General features: G+C 39.0%; 1 protein-coding gene across 1 annotated transcript in view; it reads left to right on the top strand.

Moving 5' to 3' along the window:
* Positions 1 to 348: 348 nt before the first annotated feature.
* cnnm1 (cyclin and CBS domain divalent metal cation transport mediator 1) overlaps positions 349 to 20,921 on the top strand; it is a gene marked incomplete at both ends in the record, with an annotated part of 31,691 nt that continues 11,118 nt past the window's right edge. Inside the window, 5 exons of the mRNA XM_081350543.1 lie at positions 349 to 1,795; positions 11,420 to 11,563; positions 17,357 to 17,497; positions 17,753 to 17,922; positions 18,122 to 18,221. Coding sequence (XP_081206669.1) covers positions 349 to 1,795; positions 11,420 to 11,563; positions 17,357 to 17,497; positions 17,753 to 17,922; positions 18,122 to 18,221 — 2,002 coding nt within the window. The remainder of the gene's footprint in view (positions 1,796 to 11,419; positions 11,564 to 17,356; positions 17,498 to 17,752; positions 17,923 to 18,121; positions 18,222 to 20,921) is intronic.

Here is a 20,921-nt window from a genome sequence, read left to right on the forward strand (position 1 = left end):
GACATGCAACACAGTGCAATACATTGTAATATACAATATAAAAGGCAGATGCACTTTTAAGAAAGTTCTATACATCTGTCCACCGACCTTCTGGGTTTGTAGTGGTAAAATAAACAGAAATCGTTTCACACCATCTCACCCCAGTTCATTTAAATGTTACAATTGTTTCCAGTGCAGTTCTTCTGGACTCTAGCCTATATACAGTATCGTAGCCCTGCGACGCGTCATGACGTCACTGCGGTGTCATTTTTATTTACACGAGACTCCAGCTGTTAACACTGACTCGGCAAACAGAGTCGATATGTGTGTCCGTGGGTGTGTGTCTTCGCCACGTGATCCAGCTCGCCAATGTCCTTCTACAACCCACTCAGCATCATGGCTGCGGATGCTGCGGATGCTCTCCTCCCGCACCGCATCACTGGACCATGCCTTGTTCCCCTGCTCCTGCTGATCGCCTCGGCTCTCCCCACACCGAGCCGCGGGCTGCTGGGCTTCCGACCGGAGGCCACGGGGGGAGATCTGTCAGTGCAGGACGGGCTGCTGAAGGCCACCGAAGGGACGCGGTTCATGTTACGCGTGTACTATGCAGCATCACCGCAGAGGCTCAACCGGACCGTCAGCAGCAGCACCGGCGGAAGAGCCGCGCCGTGGATCGCCTTCATAGAGGAGCCGGAGCCGGGCAGAGAGGGGCAGGTGCATCCCAAACGCAACTTGTGCGTGGAGGAAAGCGCGAGGAGCTCGGATATAGAGCTTCTCGGCTCTTTCAAGTCAGCCTCTAGTCAAAACTCCATCCTGGTGGAGCTGCTCGCCAAAGACCTCCGGAGAGGAGAGAAAATCAAGTATTACTCAATCTGCGCCTTTGACGGGATCAAGTGGGTGCATTACCGGACGCGCGACTTCTGGCTGGCGGTGGTGGAGCGGCTGCCGCATGCGGACGGGTGGCTTCAGGCGGGTCTGTCGGTGCTGTTGCTCGCGCTGTCCGCGCTCTTCAGCGGGCTGGTGATCAGCATGCTCGCGCTGGACCCGGTGGAGCTCAGAGTGCTGCAGAACAGCGGCACGGACATGGAGCAAAAGTACGCGCACAAGATCGAGTCGGTGCGCAAACACGGCAACTACGTCCTGTGCACCTTAGTGCTGTGCAACGTGTTTACCAACACTTTCCTGGTGGTCTGGATATGCCAGATCCTCGGAGGGACGCCCGTCTCCACTGCAGCGTGCACTTTTCTCATCTTCTTCATCGGAGAGATCTTTCCGCACTCGGTCGCGTCCAGGCACGGGCTGGCCATCGCGTCTAAGACCGTGTGGCTGACCAAGATGCTGATGCTGCTGACTTTCCCCATCACGTATCCCATCAGTAAACTCCTAGACAATATGCTGCACCAGGAAATCAGCAACTTCTACACCCGGGAGAAGTTACTGGCTATGCTGAGAGTTACTGACCCGTATCATGACCTGGTGAAAGAGGAGCTGAACATCATCCAGGGAGCTCTGGAACTCAGGAGCAAAACGGTGGAAGATGTGCTGACCCCTCTCAACGACTGCTTCATGCTGGCCTCGGATGCCGTCCTGGACTTCTACACCATGTCAGACGTGATGCAGAGTGGATACACTCGCATTCCGGTGTTTGAGAACGAAAGGTCTAATATTGTTGACATTATGTTTGTTAAAGATCTGGCCTTTGTTGACCCAGATGACTGCACCCCGTTAAAAACCATCACCCAGTTCTACAAGCACCCGCTGCACTGTGTCTTTAATGACACCAAACTGGATGCAATGCTGGAACAGTTCAAGAAAGGTAAGATGTTTTGTTATCAACTCCAGTTAGGCTATGTGAAGTTCGAACAAGTGATACAGGCCGAGAAGAAGAAAAACGTTTAAAATCAGTGTGATTTCTTAAATGGATAGTTCACAAAAATTAAAACTCTGCCATAATTTACTTCCCTCATTTCATTCCAAACCTTTATATATTTCTTTCTTCTGTTGATCAAAAATATATTTTAAACAGCATTGGAGCCCATTAACTTTTATTGTATGAACAAAAAACAACACACACACACACACACACACACACACACACACACACACACACACACACACACACACACACACACACACACACACACACACACAGAAAAAAATAGATATGCATACATTTCAGATATGCAGGGTTGCAAGGAGTATATGATGAACTGTCCCTTTAAGAATATATCACAGTGGCAGTGCATGGGAGAACATACTGTACTTCATGAGATTATAGATGAAAATATGCTGGTTAAATGTGATGCATTGCCCTTCCATTTGTCATTGCCCTCTGGCTATGTGGCCTATATAAATATAAATATATGTATATAATATTTTACATTATTTTATTTTGATATGCCTTGCACATTAAGGATTTAGCATCAGCTTCATCTTTATAACTTCATCTGACATCTGCATGGCGAGAGGCTGGACTTGAATAATTAGAATTTGTTCCTATGGCAACTACTTTAATTCTGTCATCACAGTTCACCAAGACAGCAGGGATTGTTTGCGTGCAGACAAGCATGTTTTGACACACTTTTTTTTTTTTTTTTTTTTACTGCATAAATTACTAATGCCAAGCACTGACATTTGTGGAATGCAGGGATGAATGCAGTTTTCTCTTGATCCTGCCTTGCACAAATCCTAGACAGTGATGTGATGCGTTCTGACGCCTGGTATGAAATCATAGTTTGGCCTTTACTGCGTCACGGTGGCAATTACGTAACGACGTCTTATTGAGATTGATGGTGTTTTCTTCTACGAAGGCACAGAGTCAATGCTACAGAGCGGCAGCAGGGTGCAGGATGACTTACTTTAGCATAATGCAGTAACCTGTCAGATTTACCGCTCTCAATGGGTACAAGATTCACCAGATTTTTTATCTCCGCAGGGCACAAATGTTCGCACGCAGTAAAACAGTAAAGGGATCATCAGCAGTGTCAGTTCCGTAACCGCTGTAGAAAATCCAGGGCAGTTTAAGCAAAGTCCCAGACCAAAAATAGGATTTTTATCACAGACTGACACCGCACTGCACTTTTAACCCTGGATTGAGTTTAATCTTTGAGCAAGACTTCAATTTATGTTCTACCAGACAGCAGAAATGTCTGAGAGAATTCATTAAATTTAGCACTGAGGTCAAAGTTCGTCTAGTGGATCGCTCTCATTTTTCAGTAATCGCTCCATTCAAATAAACATTCCTAGGAACTGTAAAGGATATGGAGTATTAGAGATGTTGATGTTGGGGGTACAACAGCTTGTCACTAGGACAGTACTTTTAAAAGGACAACTTACCTTATCTACCACTAAAAGGTGCATTTTAGTACTCTTAAATGGATAGTTCACCCAAAAATTCTGAAATTTATTACTCACCCTCATCTCGTTCCAAACCCAATAAGTCTCTCGTTCATTTTCGAAGACAATTGATCAATGTTTATATGTGAATAAAAGCCTAAATTCGGTCTGTTCATCATATAAAGCGACCGAGTCTCTTCAGAAAATTTTGACTAAACCGCTTGATTCATATGGATTAGTTTTACAATCTCTTTATGAACTTTTTGAAGTGTCAAAGTTGCAGTTGCATATCTGTCAATGGAGGGACAGAAAGCTCTCAGATTTCACTAAAAAGATCTTCATTTGTGTTCCGAAGACGAATGAAAGTCTTACGGGTTTGGAACAACATGAGCGTAATTAATGAAATTATTTTTGGGTGAAATTACCCTTTAAGGTACTATATGAATGATGTCCCTTTAGGACTACTGCCCCAGACAGATTCATAATGAATTAATTACTGTTCATCCCTGCTGCAAACATTCAGACATGCAAACTATTGTACATGCTTTATTTCAGAAGTTCTAACATAGCAAATATATGGCAAAAATTATGACAGAATAGATTGACTGTGTTCTTTGCTTTTCTGTAAGAGTTTGTTAAATGATATAACAAACACACTAGTTAAAAAAAAAAAACAGAACAAATCAGGCCTTAAAGGAATAGTTTACCCCAAAAAAGGCAGCAGATAGTGCAAATAGTGATAGATGCTATTCATATTTAGTGCAAATTGTGCCAGGTAGTATTTTTCACTTCTGTGTATTCTATATGTTATAAAACAGCATGCAATAATAACATATTCAGTGTATATGATTATATTTATTCAAATCATAAATGGTTGCTGCCTAACTGGGACATTGTCCCTAAAGGCCTCCCTAAAGGCCTCCCTAAAACCTACTTTATTTCCACTTTTTGATATGTTTCGCCCTCTCACAGTTGATGTGCAATGGGAAAAGGGAGACAGATGAGTTCGGAAAAGGCGGATCAAAAGCTAACGCCACCCGCTTTACTCTCCACACCACTGATCCTGTTATCAACGGGATTTCTTGTAATTTTGCTACCTCAATCAGACAATGGTGGTTAGTGTAAATCGCCTCTGCCAACACGGCGGGCTATTTGCACTCTATTACTCACCCTCATGTAATTTCAAATACACACAGTATGTTCTTATATTGTTATAGCATGTTTTTTTTTTCATGGATTTTTCTTCTTTTTTTTTTAAATATGATAGTTCAATGAGCTTCAAAACTGACCAAAAATGATCCAGTGCAACAACATTTTGGCTTTAGCTGTGTAAAGACATTAAACAGGTTTGGAAAGACACAAAGATGAGTAAATCAAGTAGTGTCATTTTTTGGGTGAACTATCCCTTTAAATGAACGTTCCTCTGAGTTCTTGTCTGTACAGAAACATCAGGGCAGATTAGCTGAAGTTGTGACCTTTTGGTCCAATCAGTGTCTCAGCTTGGGACCGTATGGACAAACAGAGCAGAGCGAGAGAGAAGAGGATCTGCTTCCTCACACTGTGAGTACCCAGCCTGTCACGCTTTGAAGCCTCTGCCTCCAGTGAACATATTACAGCAGGGATAATGAAATATGCAGGCTAAACCTTTCCCTCTCCATTCAGTGAAATAAGGCAGATGCTGAACAGCAGGTAAAGGTGAAGTTGAATATAATGACCTTTTTCTGAAAAAGAGCTAAAACTGTCAACATGTAGCTGTTCTTTAAAGGGATACTCCACTTTAAAATGAGTGTATGAATTTCTTTCTTCTGCTGAACAGAAAGGAAGATATTTAGAAGAATGTCAGTAACCAGACAGTTTTTGGTACCATTGACTTCCATAGTAGGAAAAAAAATATTATATGGAAGTCAATGGTACCAAAAACTGTCTGGTTACTGACATTCTTCTAAATATCTTCCTTTCTGTTCAGCAGAAGAAAGAAATTCATACAGGTTTCAAACAACATGAGTGTGAGTAAATGATGACAGAATTTTCATTTTAAAGTGGAGTATCCCTTTAAAAAACAGTAAAGCTATGATTATTTTCAGTACATAGCAAATGCTAAATTTAAAACACACATTGGTAATTTGCCAAATAAGAAACTCTTAAAGAAACAGTTCACCCAAAAAGGAAAATTCTGTCATAATTTACTCACCTTCATGTCGTTCCAAACCATTATTTCTTCTCTGGAACTAAAAAGAACATTTTAAATGGCTTTTGACTCAAACATATTAAAACTGTTCAAAAATAGGCACCATGAATGTCATGAATGGAATTAAGGCCTTGCCCACACTAATACATTTTCATTGAAAACTCATCTTTTTCTCTCTCCGTTTCGTCCACAATAAGATGGTGAAATACCAATACGGGTTTTGAAAACGCTCTCCAGAGTGGATAAATTTGAAAAAAGTTTTGGCATTGTGGTGTGGACTGTGAAGTTTAGTCATGTGACGCATATTGTACTGATGGGTATTCATATTTAAACCGGTATTGTGCCTGTTATGTGCTAACATAGTAGGATGTCCTGTTACTTTATCCTCTACAGTAAAAGACCTGGGTGTTATACTAGACTGCAACCTGTCTTTTGAAAATCATATTTCATATGCTACAAGAACAGCCTTTTTCCACCTTAGAAACACTGCTAAGCTATGTAACATGCTATCAGTTTCTGATGCAGAAAAGTTAGTTCATGCATTCATGACCTCGAGACTAGATTACTATAATGCTTTATTAGCCGGTTGTCCTGCATCCTTAATAAACAAGCTACAGTTAGTCCAAAATGCCGCCGCTAGAGTTCTTACTAGATCAAGAAAATATGATCATATAACACCAATTTTATCATCACTACATTGGTTACCTATAAAGTTCCGTATTATTTACAAGGTATTGCTACTGACTTATAAAGCCCTAAACGGCTTAGCTCCAGTCTATTTAACGGATCTTCTATCGCCCTATAATCCATCGCGCTCTTTAAGATCACTAAATTCGAGGCTTTTGGTCATACCTAGGATATCTAGGTCCACCAAAGGAGGGAGAGCATTTTCACATTTAGCTCCAAAACTCTGGAATAGTCTTCCTGATACTGTTCGTTGCTCAGACTCGCTCTCCCAGTTTAAAACTAGAATAAAGACGCATCTCTTCAGCCAGGCATTCATATAATACTTTTAATCTTACAGTTAAATCCAACCTCTAGTTCATAAACGCCAGAGGAGAACTGGCCCCCGACTGAGCCTGGGTTCTCCTAAGGTTTTTTTTTTCTCCATTAGGTCACCTGATGGAGTTTTTTTTGGTTCCTTGCCACTGTTGCCTTTGGCTTGCTCAGTTGGGGATATTTGGGGATATTTAATTTAATTAATCAATCAACAATACTATTGATCAGCATTACCAAACGTGGACGTTTTCCACTAGAAACAAACATTGATGTATTATTTTAATTTAATATTGTGAAGCTGCTTTGATACAATCTGTATTGTGAAAAGCGCTATATAAATAAACTTGACTTGACTTGACGGACTATTCACTTTAACCCAGTTGCTAAAATATATTACTTTGTATACTCTTCAACATTTTAAACAAAGCTTGAAAACGCTAGTGTGGATGGAGAGCGTTTTGAAACGAAAACAACGCCTTCAAATGTATCCGGATTAATGTAGACGTAGCCTTTAGAAACAAGAAATCACTATAGGATCTAATTGATCATCACTTGGTTGTCAGCCTCCACAACCCTCTCTCTATTGTTTCCTCTTCTAACTCTACTGGTCTGTTCTATAAAGACAAAAAGCCCATACAACACAATACATACACCACACACTGCTGTGAGCAAGTAAGACATGCTGCTGCTGTACTATATAGCATACATGAATTACCCGTAGCCGATCTATACAGGTGGAGCTGGGGAAGGTGGAGGGTACCATGTCTTAAAGCATATTAAAAACACCACATAGACATATAAACAACATTAAAAGCTTGATTTTCACCACAGGGGGCCTGCGCCAGTTCCATGACAGAACTTTGTATTTTAAAATGATTTTAAAATATAATTATAACTTAATGTTAGAACAGTAGGTGGCACTGACACCAAATTTTGGGTGTTTTCGGACATTGTGACAACCATTCCTACAATGTTTTGTGTCTGCAAAATCACTATAAGCTGCAGAATCACTTCTGTTTGACATGTGCTAACAACTCCATTGGGATTTAAGCAGAGAATGGTGCTGATAACCAAAAACTCGTACTGCTCAGGTTGCTGAGGCTTTGTCTGAAAATCTGGTGTGATGAAAATTGGGCAAACTATTAGGAAGAGAAAAAAATAATAAGCTGTGCAGAAACTGAAACAAGTCCAAGGAATGAAATGGAAGAATTTAGTATCTATTTCATTCACAAGTTCAGAAAACATGTGAAATTTTGAGCTATTGGTGCTAGAGAATTATAGGTGTCGACCCCATAGACCCCATTACAGAAAACATAAAATAATAATCTAACAAATATAATAGGTGCCTACAGTATATCTTTTAGTGCTTGGTCCCCAAAATTTCTTACTGTATTCTGAACGAATAATCAGACTTTACATTTACTGACCGGGAGCGACCCACAAGCCTTATCATTTCAGAGATACTCTGACCCAGTCGCCTTGCCATAACAATTTGGCCCTCGTCAAAGGCATTCAGATCTTTATTCCTGCCCATTTCTCCTGCATCCAACATGTTTTCTACAAGAAATGATTGTTCACTACCATCTAATCTACCCAGACCTTGACACGTGGCCTTGTTAGGAGACAATCAACAAAAAATGCTTCACCTAGAGTGGTCATCAAGTTTTGGCTCGTCAGTGTTCATATACACATCTCTATCTCCATATCACGTAACATAAATCATTCATTTACTTGCAGTTCTTAGAAAACAGTCAGGCATTTCCTTCGTCAGTTCTGTATTTTTCTTTCTATTTTCAGCTACACTCTGTGCTTTATTTAGCATTTCTCACCACACTGCTCTGCCGCGCATCACATGAGTAGAGTGCCAGCTTTAATGAGTTCATTTGCTGGCACAGCAGCTGAGGGAATCGCAGGGACATCCGTGTGGGCTCAGACCCCCGGCTCCGCGCGCGTGTGTGTGTGTTATATAACAGCGTAGTGATGTAATGCGGTTCCCTGCACATCAGCTTTGAGGAGTATATGGTGCCGAGTGCTGCATTGCCCTTGCTCTCCACCTGACTCCTGCAGAACTCTTCACTTTCACTCAGTGTGCACCGCTACCATGGAGACCACAGAGAGAGAGAGAGAGAGAGAGAGAGAGAGAGGCTTTAGGTTCTCTCTATCAAAAGGTTGAGGATTATAGCATTTAATCCTCTCCGTCTGAAATCAAGGTTATTATAGGTTTGCATTTTTAAAAGAGTTTTTTATTTTAATATTTTCAAATTTCCAATCAATTTCAGTTTAGTTTTAGTTAGTTTCATTAATGGTTTTGTTGGTTTTATTTTTAGTTTAGTTTTTTATTTCATGAACACATTTATATTTATATTAGTTAACAAAACACTTCCAGTTAAGGTCATTTAATTCCAGCAAAGTTTAATGTTTCAGTTTCCAGTTAACTTTTGTGCAAACCTCTTGATAAAAAAAAATAATAATAATAAAATTGTGATTTAACAAAGTATAATTTTCAAACAGATTAAAAGTATAAAAGTAAAAATTATTAATTCATACTCATTCATAAAGATCAAATCTTTTTAAACATATAGTGTATAGAACAAAAATTGTGCGTATGATTATTCTTTTATGGTTATTTCAATGATTCATATTTTAAAATATAATTCTTGTACTGATACATTTATGCTTTATGTCTATTGTATATTTTAATATCGTATACTCATAGTAAATGTCAGACCAGACATTTTGTTTACTTTTGTTTACCAGACATTTGTTGATAATTTGTCTTTTGTGGGCTTATTGTTTTTTGTTTATTATTAAGTTTCACATGAGATGATTATCTTACCTGGAATCAAGGTACAGCTGTATTTGCATAAGGTCTATGATGCAAATACTGATTTGGTCATTTCAGCCTCTGCTTCGTTTTAGTTTTTCATTAATTTTGAAATTTCTATTTTATTTCAGTTTACGAAAAAAAAATTTTTGACCTAGTTTTAGTCTTAAATTCAGTTTCCGTTGACAAAATAACCTTGCCTGAAATGATATTCAAAATCTAATGAATAACAGAAATCCTAGCTGGGATGTTTTGTTTGTTTCATTGCTTCGGTCTGGGAATTCAATGAACAATAAGGAACATTGTGTATGTGATGAAAACACAATTTAGCTTTTTGTGAGATCTAAATGTAAGATCCTACATTTAAGATCCTAATGTAAAAGCCCTTTGCAAGTGAAATGAAATACTGCACTTTGCTGCAGAAACAAGCTGCTGGTTTACTGTTGGTGCCAATATAGATTTAACAGTACCAAATTTCAATAACAGACTCTTTGCAAAGATGCCTTACATTACATGAGATTGATAAATCAAACTGTTGAAATGACCAGACTTCAACTACTAGTTTTTAATGTTGGGACTCTTCAGATGGATCTGCTAAACATTGAATAGCCATTGTTAAAATGGTATTGCATTCAAATGAAGTCATCTATTGGACATCACAATGTTGTGGAAGTACAAAACAAGTAAATTCTGTTCAATTGGATCAATACAGTAAAAACTATAGCTAATATTGTGATACTAAAAATATTTTCTATTTGAATATATTTTAAAATGTAATTTATTTCTGTGATGGTAAAGTTGAATTTTAAGCATCATTACTCCAGTCTTCGGTGTCACATGATCCTTCAGAAATAATTCTTATATGCTGATTTTCTGCTCAAGAAACATTTCTTATTATTTATCAATATTGAAAACAAGTGTGCTGCTTGATATTTTTGTAGCCATGATACTTTTTTTCAGGATGCATTGTGTCTTTACTGTGACTTGAATGAATCCTTGCTGAATAAAAAATGAAAAAATGGCAATGTATATTAACACAAGAAACGTGATTCTTCATAATATGAAACATAGATAGGCAGGGAAATTGGGGAATATGAACTAATGAAAGCCCAGTAATGGCTGAGCATCTTAAAGGAGAACTCGGCAACTCTAGCGAACTCTAGTCACTTCTTCGCTGATTTTCCCTTTTGTTGTCGCATGTTTTCCCCACGAGCTCCCCCTACAGCTGTGGTGGGGCGTATATTTCACAACACAGTCGTAAAAAAATCACTTGCGGCGGCCTCCTCCCCTTCTCTACCGCTGCTCATGTGCGTTTGTTTTGATCGGAGCAAGCCAACTGTATCGCGTGGAGCTATGTCTATCGAGGTGGGTAATCTGGTAATACATCATACATGCGTGTGTGTTTATGTCGAATTGCCGTAAAGCGATTTGTGTTTCGCGCTCGTTCTCGTTCTCGCTTTCGCTTCTCACGAGACTTCCAATTTCTATCTTGCCGGGACGGTAGTGAACAAGTTGCAAGGTTGGTTTTCCGCCTGGGAACGCTGGGGGGAGCGGGGAAAGTCACCAATATCACCAGAACAGGTTGTTTAACCATCCAAATGATTTCTAGACAGTTTTATTAAGTTAAAAAAGCTACCAAGTTCTCCTTTAAAATAGCAAATTGCAGATTCCAGGTTTTTAGCTTGGTCAGTTTTATCATCATAGCCGCAGGGATTCCCAAACCCCATTGCATAATCCTTCAACGCTGTTTACATAAGGTCAGGTCTGGATCTTCGGAACTGTCATGACCCTTCATATCAAGCACTCTTTATGGCATGCGAAAGCATGCAAAAGTCGCACCTGAAACCGCACATGCGTACAAAAGGGTAAAACAAATGGACAGGGCATCATTTACTAAAGTTATGTGACTATTGATTTTGCACACTTTGCATAATAACTTTGATAACTATTGATTCATGGATTGATTTAATAGCACTGCAATTTTGTGAAATTAGCTTTAGTGTGTTTTAAATGAGGATGGGATGAGCCAAAAATGAAATGCCATTTGCATAACCTGCCATGATGCTCCTATGTCTTTCTCTGGCACCGTAAAGGGAAATCTCATTTGGCTATCGTGCAGAGGGTCAATAATGAAGGAGAAGGAGATCCTTTCTACGAAGTCATGGGCATCGTCACTCTGGAAGACGTCATCGAGGAAATCATCAAATCTGAGATTGTGGACGAAACGGACCTTTATAGTAGGTGTTTTAAAATCCTTGGCCTCATCTTTCCATCATTATTAAAACTTCAGGACATTCAAACATCTAAAAGTTACAAAAATGGTGCATTATAAGAAGAATATATTCCTCTAAACAGCCATTATAGAGCATTTGACTGTGAAAACCTGCTAATCTCTGCTGCTTCCTCATGCATAGTCAATAATACTGTGACCCTGTTACAAATAATTACCACACTTATTGGATTCCATAACTCTGTGTTATTTGTCTTCTGGCAAATTCTGTCCTCTGCAATCAACAGATTGCTTTTAATTATATTAACAGTGCTAAAAATAGGGGGAGACTGGGGTTACTATGTTGGGGAAAGTTACTATTAAAAGGAATGTGTTATTGCGGAACTAATTGCGTTACTTAGTTACTTTTGATATAAAGTAATCCGTTACATTACTTTTGCATTACTTTTTTTCACTTGGGCTGGGCTGAGCTATTTTTGGCTAATGCAAAGTCCCCTTCACACCAAAAGTGAAATGATCCTTTGATGATCCAGCGCCCACAACGTCTTTGCACTTACTCATGATTTCTCACAACATGGTGACAGAAGAGCTGTCGGTCAATAAATAGGAAAACAAAGTAACGTGTGTTACTTATGTGAAAAAGTAACTAACATATTTTGTTGTAAATTTAAAAGTAATGTGATACTTTACTAGTTACTTGAAAAAAGTAATCTGATTACGTAACTCACGTTACTTGTAATGCGTTACTCTCAGCACTGGTTGTTACATGTTTTACTGTGAATATTTCTTAAGCTAGCTTGGAGAGGTAATTTACCTTAAAGTCTTGATTATTATAGCTCGTTGTACCATCACAGAGAGGCACAAAATCATTCACCAGAACATTTTCATTCACAATTCCTTGCTGGTGGAATGATCACCCCACCTTCATCCAGAATGCAGAATCCCTGACAACATTCAAAAGACAGATGAAAACTCATCTCTTCTGTGAGCACTTAACCTCATTAAAAAAAAATAAAAAATCTATCCTTTCTTTTTTCCTTTAATCTTAGCTTATGCTACTCAAAGCCATGTCTAAAACTTGTATTTTGAGCACTTCTTGTGTTGTTTGCCTCTTCATGATGACTCGCTTGCTGTATTCCTCATTTGGAAGGCGTCTGCTAAATTGCTAAATGACTTTTGAACATTTTTACAGTTACCGCCCAGGAAATAAGTTATAGTTATTAATACCATCTTGACCTTTTGTGACAACGTATCCCAATAGCCAGAAAGTGAGGTAGGTTGTCACAATGGGAACATGCCATTAAATAGCTAATTAAGTGCATTATAACAGATTATACATTTGTCACAATCCTAAATCACCAGCCCTGTCACCTTCAGCACTACATCTCCCAGAATCCTTTCTGGTCCGCCACCTGCACGCATTCCACAATCATCACTAGCTCAGACACTATTCACCTAATCAACTCTGCACCAGATATAAGGACACTCCACATACACACACACATACACACATACACATTGTCTGGTCTCTTTGTTCAAACCTGAACCACTTACCTGTTCGATTCACTCAGCTGTACGATTCACTTAACTGTACGATTCACTCAGCTGTACGATTCACTCAGCTGTACGATTCACTCAGCTGTACGATTCACTCACCTGTTCGATTCACTCAGCTGTACGATTCACTCACCTGTACGATTCACTCAGCTGTACGATTCACTCACCTGTACGATTCACTCAGCTGTACGATTCACTCACCTGTACGATTCACTCAGCTATACGATTCAGGCACCTGTTCGATTCACTCAGCTGTACGATTCACTCAGCTGTATGATTCACTCACCTGTACAATTCATTCACCTGTACGATTTACTCAGCTGTACGGTTCACTCAGCTGTACGATTCACTCACCTGTACGATTCAGGCACCTGTACGATTCACTCAGCTATACGATTCACTCACCTGTACGATTCACTCAGCTGTACGATTCACTCACCTGTACGATTCAGGCAGCTGTGCGATTTACTCAGCTGTACGATTCACTCACCTGTAAGATTCACTCACTTGTAAGATTCACTCAGCTGTACGATTCACTCACCTGTAAGATTCACTCACTTGTAAGATTCACTCACCTGTAAGATTCACTCAGCTCTACGATTCACTCGCCTGTACGATTCACTCAGCTGTACAATTCACTCACCTGTACGATTCACTCACCTGTACGATTCACTCAGCTGTACGATTCACTCACCTGTACGATTCATTCACCTGTACGATTTACTCAGCTGTACGATTCACTCAGCTGTACGATTCACTAACCTGTACGATTCAGGCACCTGTGCGATTCACTCAGCTGTACGATTCACTCACCTGTAAGATTCACTCAGCTGTATGATTCACTCACCTGTACAATTCATTCACCTGTACGATTTACTCAGCTGTACGATTCACTCAGCTGTACGATTCACTCACCTGTACGATTCAGGCACCTGTACGATTCACTCAGCTGTACGATTCACTCAGCTGTACGATTCAGGCACCTGTACGATTCACTCAGCTGTACGATTCACTCACCTGTACGATTCAGGCACCTGTTCGATTCACTCAGCTGTACGATTCACTCACCTGTACGATTCACTCAGCTGTACGATTCACTCACCTGTACGATTCACTCAGCTATACGATTCACTCACCTGTACGATTCACTCAGCTGTACGATTCACTCACCTGTACGATTCAGGCACCTGTGCGATTTACTCAGCTGTACGATTCACTCACCTGTAAGATTCACTCAGCTGTACGATTCACTCACCTGTACGATTCACTCAGCTGTACGATTCACTCACCTGTACGATTCACTCAGCTATACGATTCACTCACCTGTACGATTCACTCAGCTGTACGATTCACTCACCTGTACGATTCAGGCACCTGTGCGATTTACTCAGCTGTACGATTCACTCACCTGTAAGATTCACTCACTTGTAAGATTCACTCAGCTGTACGATTCACTCACCTGTAAGATTCACTCACTTGTAAGATTCACTCACCTGTAAGATTCACTCAGCTGTACGATTCACTCGCCTGTACGATTCACTCAGCTGTACAATTCACTCACCTGTACGATTCACTCACCTGTACGATTCACTCACCTGTACGATTCACTCAGCTGTACGATTCACTCACCTGTACGATTCATTCACCTGTACGATTCACTCAGCTGTATGATTCACTCAGCTGTATGATTCACTCACCTGTACAATTCAGGCACCTGTACGATTCACTCAGCTGTACGATTCACTCACCTGTACGATTCAGGCACCTGTTCGATTCACTCAGCTGTACGATTCACTCAGCTGTACGATTCACTCACCTGTACGATTCAGGCACCTGTGCGATTTACTCAGCTGTACGATTCACTCACCTGTAAGATTCACTCACTTGTAAGATTCACTCAGCTGTAAGATTCACTCAGCTGTACGATTCACTCACCTGTAAGATTCACTCACTTGTAAGATTCACTCACCTGTAAGATTCACTCAGCTGTACGATTCACTCGCCTGTACGATTCACTTAGCTGTACAATTCACTCACCTGTACGATTCACTCACCTGTACGATTCACTCAGCTGTACGATTCACTCACCTGTACGATTCATTCACCTGTACGATTTACTCAGCTGTACGATTCACTCAGCTGTACGATTCACTCACCTGTACGATTCAGGCACCTGTACGATTCACTCAGCTGTACGATTCACTCAGCTGTACGATTCAGGCACCTGTACGATTCACTCAGCTGTACGATTCACTCACCTGTACGATTCAGGCACCTGTTCGATTCACTCAGCTGTATGATTCACTCACCTGTATGATTCACTCAGCTGTACAATTCACTCAGCTGTACGATTCACTCACCTGTACGATTCAGGCACCTGTGCGATTTACTCAGCTGTACGATTCACTCACCTGTAAGATTCACTCACTTGTAAGATTCACTCAGCTGTACGATTCACTCACCTGTAAGATTCACTCACTTGTAAGATTCACTCACCTGTAAGATTCACTCAGCTGTACGATTCACTCGCCTGTACGATTCACTTAGCTGTACAATTCACTCACCTGTACGATTCACTCACCTGTACGATTCACTCAGCTGTACGATTCACTCACCTGTACGATTCATTCACCTGTACGATTTACTCAGCTGTACGATTCACTCAGCTGTACGATTCACTCACCTGTACGATTCAGGCACCTGTACGATTCACTCAGCTGTACGATTCACTCAGCTGTACGATTCAGGCACCTGTACGATTCACTCAGCTGTACGATTCACTCACCTGTACGATTCAGGCACCTGTTCGATTCACTCAGCTGTATGATTCACTCACCTGTATGATTCACTCAGCTGTACAATTCACTCACCTGTACGATTCACTCAGCTATATGATTCACTCACCTGTACTATTCACTCAGCTGTACGATTCACTAACCTGTACGATTCAGGCACCTGTGCGATTCACTCAGCTGTACGATTCACTCACCTGTAAGATTCACTCACTTGTAAGATTCACTCAGCTGTATGATTCACTCACCTGTAAGATTCACTCACTTGTAAGATTCACTCACCTGTAAGATTCACTCAGCTGTACGATTCACTCGCCTGTACGATTCACTCAGCTGTACAATTCACTCACCTGTACGATTCACTCACCTGTACGATTCAGGCACCTGTGCGATTCAGGCACCTGTGCGATTCACTCAGCTGTACGATTCACTCAGCTGTACGATTCACTCACCTGTAAGATTCACTCACCTGTAAGATTCACTCACCTGTAAGATTCACTCAGCTGTACGATTCACTCACCTGTACGATTCAGTCTTCAGTTGTTTGCCTTCAGCTTCAGCCATGTATCTCCAACACTGCATCTGCAACAGATAAGACTGTTATCCACTGTCATTCCTTCTACAACTACCCATTTCTCAGTTTCTCACCTGCTTACTTTGATTGTCTGCCAAACCTTCATAATAAATTTATTTGGAGATTATTAATTAATTTGCATCCTTCTGTGTTATGACAACATTGTAATTATTATTATTATTAATATCTGCTGCAGTAACCATATATTTAGCACATGTTTTAGTTTATAAAATAATTTGTATTCTAAAACTGATCAAAGCCATTTAACCAAGTTGTGTCCAAAGTTGAAGTTGATTTCATAAAAGTATTTTTCCATGATTTCTAAAATAAGTGATCGGGAAAGAAGCACGGCAAGTGTCCTGCTACTGGGACAATGCCATTAGCATGCTGAATATTACTATGTAAAACAATACTGTTGTGTTTAAGTCATTTAAAAAAAAAATTTGTGAATTAAAATGATTTAATATTGGTTATTTGAAATGGCAATAAAAGTATGACACTTTGCAATACAATTTTGCAATAAAACTTCAGTCCAAAATAAACTGAAATAGCCTACCACATGCCAGATTTGATATCTTATTCTTTTAATAAAATTTAATAAATCAATAAATAAAAATAACAAAGTATGGCAAATAATTTCACTGGACCCATTTTGTGCTGAAAACTAAAAATCAAGGCTCGATACAAAAATGGCCTGAAAATGTTCTTCCATTATATTTAATTCAATTATATGGAGTTAAATATTGTATAAATTATCTGGACAACAATTTAACAGTTTTATTTTCTATACTTCTTAAACGTATTCTCAATGCTCTCGTTTACTGCTTCTTGGTTTGCGGTATAGCCTACATAATCCATTGCTGTTGTGTGTTGGCAGCTGATAACCGTTCGAAGAGGAGAGTGTCTCACCATGAGAGGAAACAGCAAGATTTCTCCATATTTAAACTCTCAGAGAGTGAAATGAAGGTCAAAGTTTCACCACAGCTTCTGCTCGCGACACATCGCTTTCTAGCCACAGGTAATCTCAATTTACAGATGTGGGAGAGAGTCAAATGTATGTCAGCTTTGCTAATGATCAATGTAAGTTTAATAGGATTTCAAGTTTTATGAAATAAAATGTTGTTTTAAGTTTAAAGCACATACAATGCATGGCCAAAAGTATGTGCACACAATTATTTGACAATAGTATACTGATTTGGCGCAGCATTGAAAACCATCAATAAATGCTGTGTTTCACTGTCAATGATTCTCTCTGTTCCCTTCCTGTCGGTAGAATTAGAGCCTTTTAAGCCAACACATCTCTCAGAAAAGATCCTTCTGAGACTGATCAAGCACCCAAGCGTTTTGCAGGAACTCAGGTTTGATGAGAAAAACAAGCGATCACCAAAGCACTTCCTCTTCCTGCGCAACAAGCCTGTGGATTATTTCATCCTAATATTGCAGGTGCAGCACTTCAAGCTTTGAAATACATTCCGAAATTACTTTTATGTTGAAATACATATGCAAAATAAAAGCATTTTCACTATTGGACCCCACTGTAAGTGGAGTAAAAGTGCTACTTTGCTCAGTTTTCATTAATGCAAACTTGATTTCAGATGGTCTCAGCAGAATAAATGTGTGATTCATCTCTCTCTGGCTGCAGGGTCGAGTCGAGGTAGAGATCGGTAAAGAGGGACTAAAGTTTGAAAATGGGCCGTTCACATACTACAGCTTGCCTGCTATCATGGCCATCCTACCCTCAGGTTTGTAAAGGTCTTCTATAACAGGTTTACATGCATCCAAGGTCAAAAAACACTTGAATTTTCTCCTAATATACAATGCAGCATCACCTATTTTCTCACAGTGTCTGAAACTCTGTTTGCTCTGATTGGTCAGATGGCCCAGTCTGTTGTGATTGGTCTACAGCTTACAGCGCGTGTTGGAAACTAAACGGCCATTGCCATTTCTGAATTTCAGCTCCGGATGCTTCCTCTGCACTTTTATACAAAGTGATACAAACAGTAATGATCGCGTCATTGTTCGTGGACAGCCAATGAAGAACTTAGGCTGGCATTATGCAAATTTGTTCGGTTTGAGCAGGAAGTAATGATGGACTGACTCATTTCAGGCAGTTCAGAATCGGTTCTTTCTTGTGGAAGACATTTATCGTGCAGTTTGATCTTGAGTTTGCAGCCCTTTTACATTCACAAAACGCTATCTTACACACTACATGAAAGGTAATATCTGAAAAAGCATAATAGGAGCATTGTAATACTATCAGAATTCAACACTGGAGTTTACAGTAACAGAGTCTCTTTTGATAAATCAACTTGAGTTTCCAGAATATCTTGAAGAAGATTTTCCTGCATTAAAAATATTAATGAGCAATTAAAAACTGCGCTAGGCGTTGAGCACGCGGAGCATACGTGACCCCTCTAGCAACGCTCTCCAGAGATAATTAAAGCAGAAAATCTAAACAGAGCGGCTATGTAAATCTTTGGAGAGTAGAGTCGGGTAATTACAGCGGGGAGAAACTCTCGTCTGCCCACTCAGGCAAAAATTGGCACGTTATTATATAAGGATGAAAATCTCATAAGCTTAGCGTCACGAAAATGCAAAAATAACTCCAAGGATGGAGCCTTTAGCCCTTGTTGAAGAGATTAATTCAGAACAAATGTGCGTTAAATCTAAGTTAAACCAAGTGTCTGTGTCAAAGTCTGTCTCTCTGGTGAGGTTTATCAGTGTCTCTCAGTGATGTAGACACACACAAAGCCACACCGAAGATGCAAACACACATTCCAACACACTCCGTCCAGGACCTCATTCTTTGCTAATGGGCATCTAAAATGAAGCCAAAGAGATCCTGTGTGTGGTGCAGGACAAGGTTTTTTTTCTCACAATCTGTCAACACTAAAAAGTGTTTTCATTTTTTTTTCAAGTCCACACTCAATTTAGACAATACGGGACGCCTAACTTTACTTCCCTATATTACTATTTAATCCTAATCTAATTATGACAAACTATATATCGTTGGAAAGTTCTAAGACTCCTAAATAGATATTTAGGACTGTTTTTTTGTTATAAATTATGTAGGAACAGAAATAGATGAATTTATGACAAGAGTGCACCTCAAAAAATCTACGTAATAACAGGAGTTCTGACCTTCGTCACAAAAAGTTGACGCACACACTTTTAATAATTGATATGTTGGTTTTTATGCTAAAATTTCATTATAAAATATATAATCTAGTGTTTGTCAATAAAAAAATATAAAATAATATTATCTTCTAAAAAGTATAATATATATATTATCCTCTAAAATATTGTATTATATTTTTTTATCGCTTTTTTATTATATTACATATTTTATTAGTTATCATAAATTAGGTATCATTTGAAAGCGTATGATCTCAGAATTCATCCTGTGAAAACTGTTTTGAAATTGGACATTGTGTTACCATAGAAACGGTACTCTAAATTATTTTATCAGGCTCCTCCCCTTTTGGGCATCCTTATGTTTCATAATTTATGATCAAAATATTTTTTAATCTTGACAAAACACATATTGTCAGAAAGGTCTGTGTCTCAAGTTTCCATATTTTGTGACAGAAGTGATATTTGGACAGAAATTTATTAATTTGTTATGGTAGAATGCATACAGTAAAATTCAATGGAATTCAATGACACCCGGTGGCTATTTTTGGTAATACGCCCAAACAAAATCTCATGGGAACTTCATTTTTTGTGATATCAACTTCAAATTTGGAACACAACTTGGTTGGCTTTGATTTTATAGTAATTTTTTTGTAAAACATATTTTGTAAAATATATATTTTATATAAAATAAAAATATTAAATAAAATTATATTTGATTTAATGTAAATTTAAACTTCCATAACTTTTTCATACTTTAATACTTTCATTTCAGCAATAATCTGCTATTTTTTACCTTTAAAACAAGACCAAACTGAGGTCTATACTCCAAAGCATTCTTGAATTACAACCATTTAAGCTTGAATAGTGCATTTTAATGTCCATTCTCAAAAAGGGGGGTGACAGTTAAGGGGTTAAATTGTCTAAAAATCCTTGAAACAAGCAGTACTGTAAAAAAATACATGATCAAAAAGTTATGACAACATGTTTTTACATTGCTTTAACTCAGCCATACAAGATTCAACTAATGTTTTTAATCAGTTTAATGTAATTTAAGTTGAAGTGACTTAAACATCCGAGTTGATTGTACTTAAAAAATTTAAGGCAGCAACTTTTTTTGTGTTCAAACTAGAAGAGGTAATATTCTAGTATAAGACTTCTTTCAAGATAATGTATCTTGATTAGGAGTGTAATTTGTCTTAAGCAGAGCGTTTTAATTGTTTTATGCATAAACAAATTAAAAATAGCCTATTAACATGAATATATATTTCACTCAAAATGGTTTAATTCAGTATAAAACAACAATTTGG

The sequence above is a fragment of the Scardinius erythrophthalmus genome, assembly GCF_964197995.2.
Source record: "Scardinius erythrophthalmus genome assembly, chromosome: 21".
In the NCBI taxonomy this organism is placed as follows: domain Eukaryota; kingdom Metazoa; phylum Chordata; class Actinopteri; order Cypriniformes; family Leuciscidae; genus Scardinius; species Scardinius erythrophthalmus.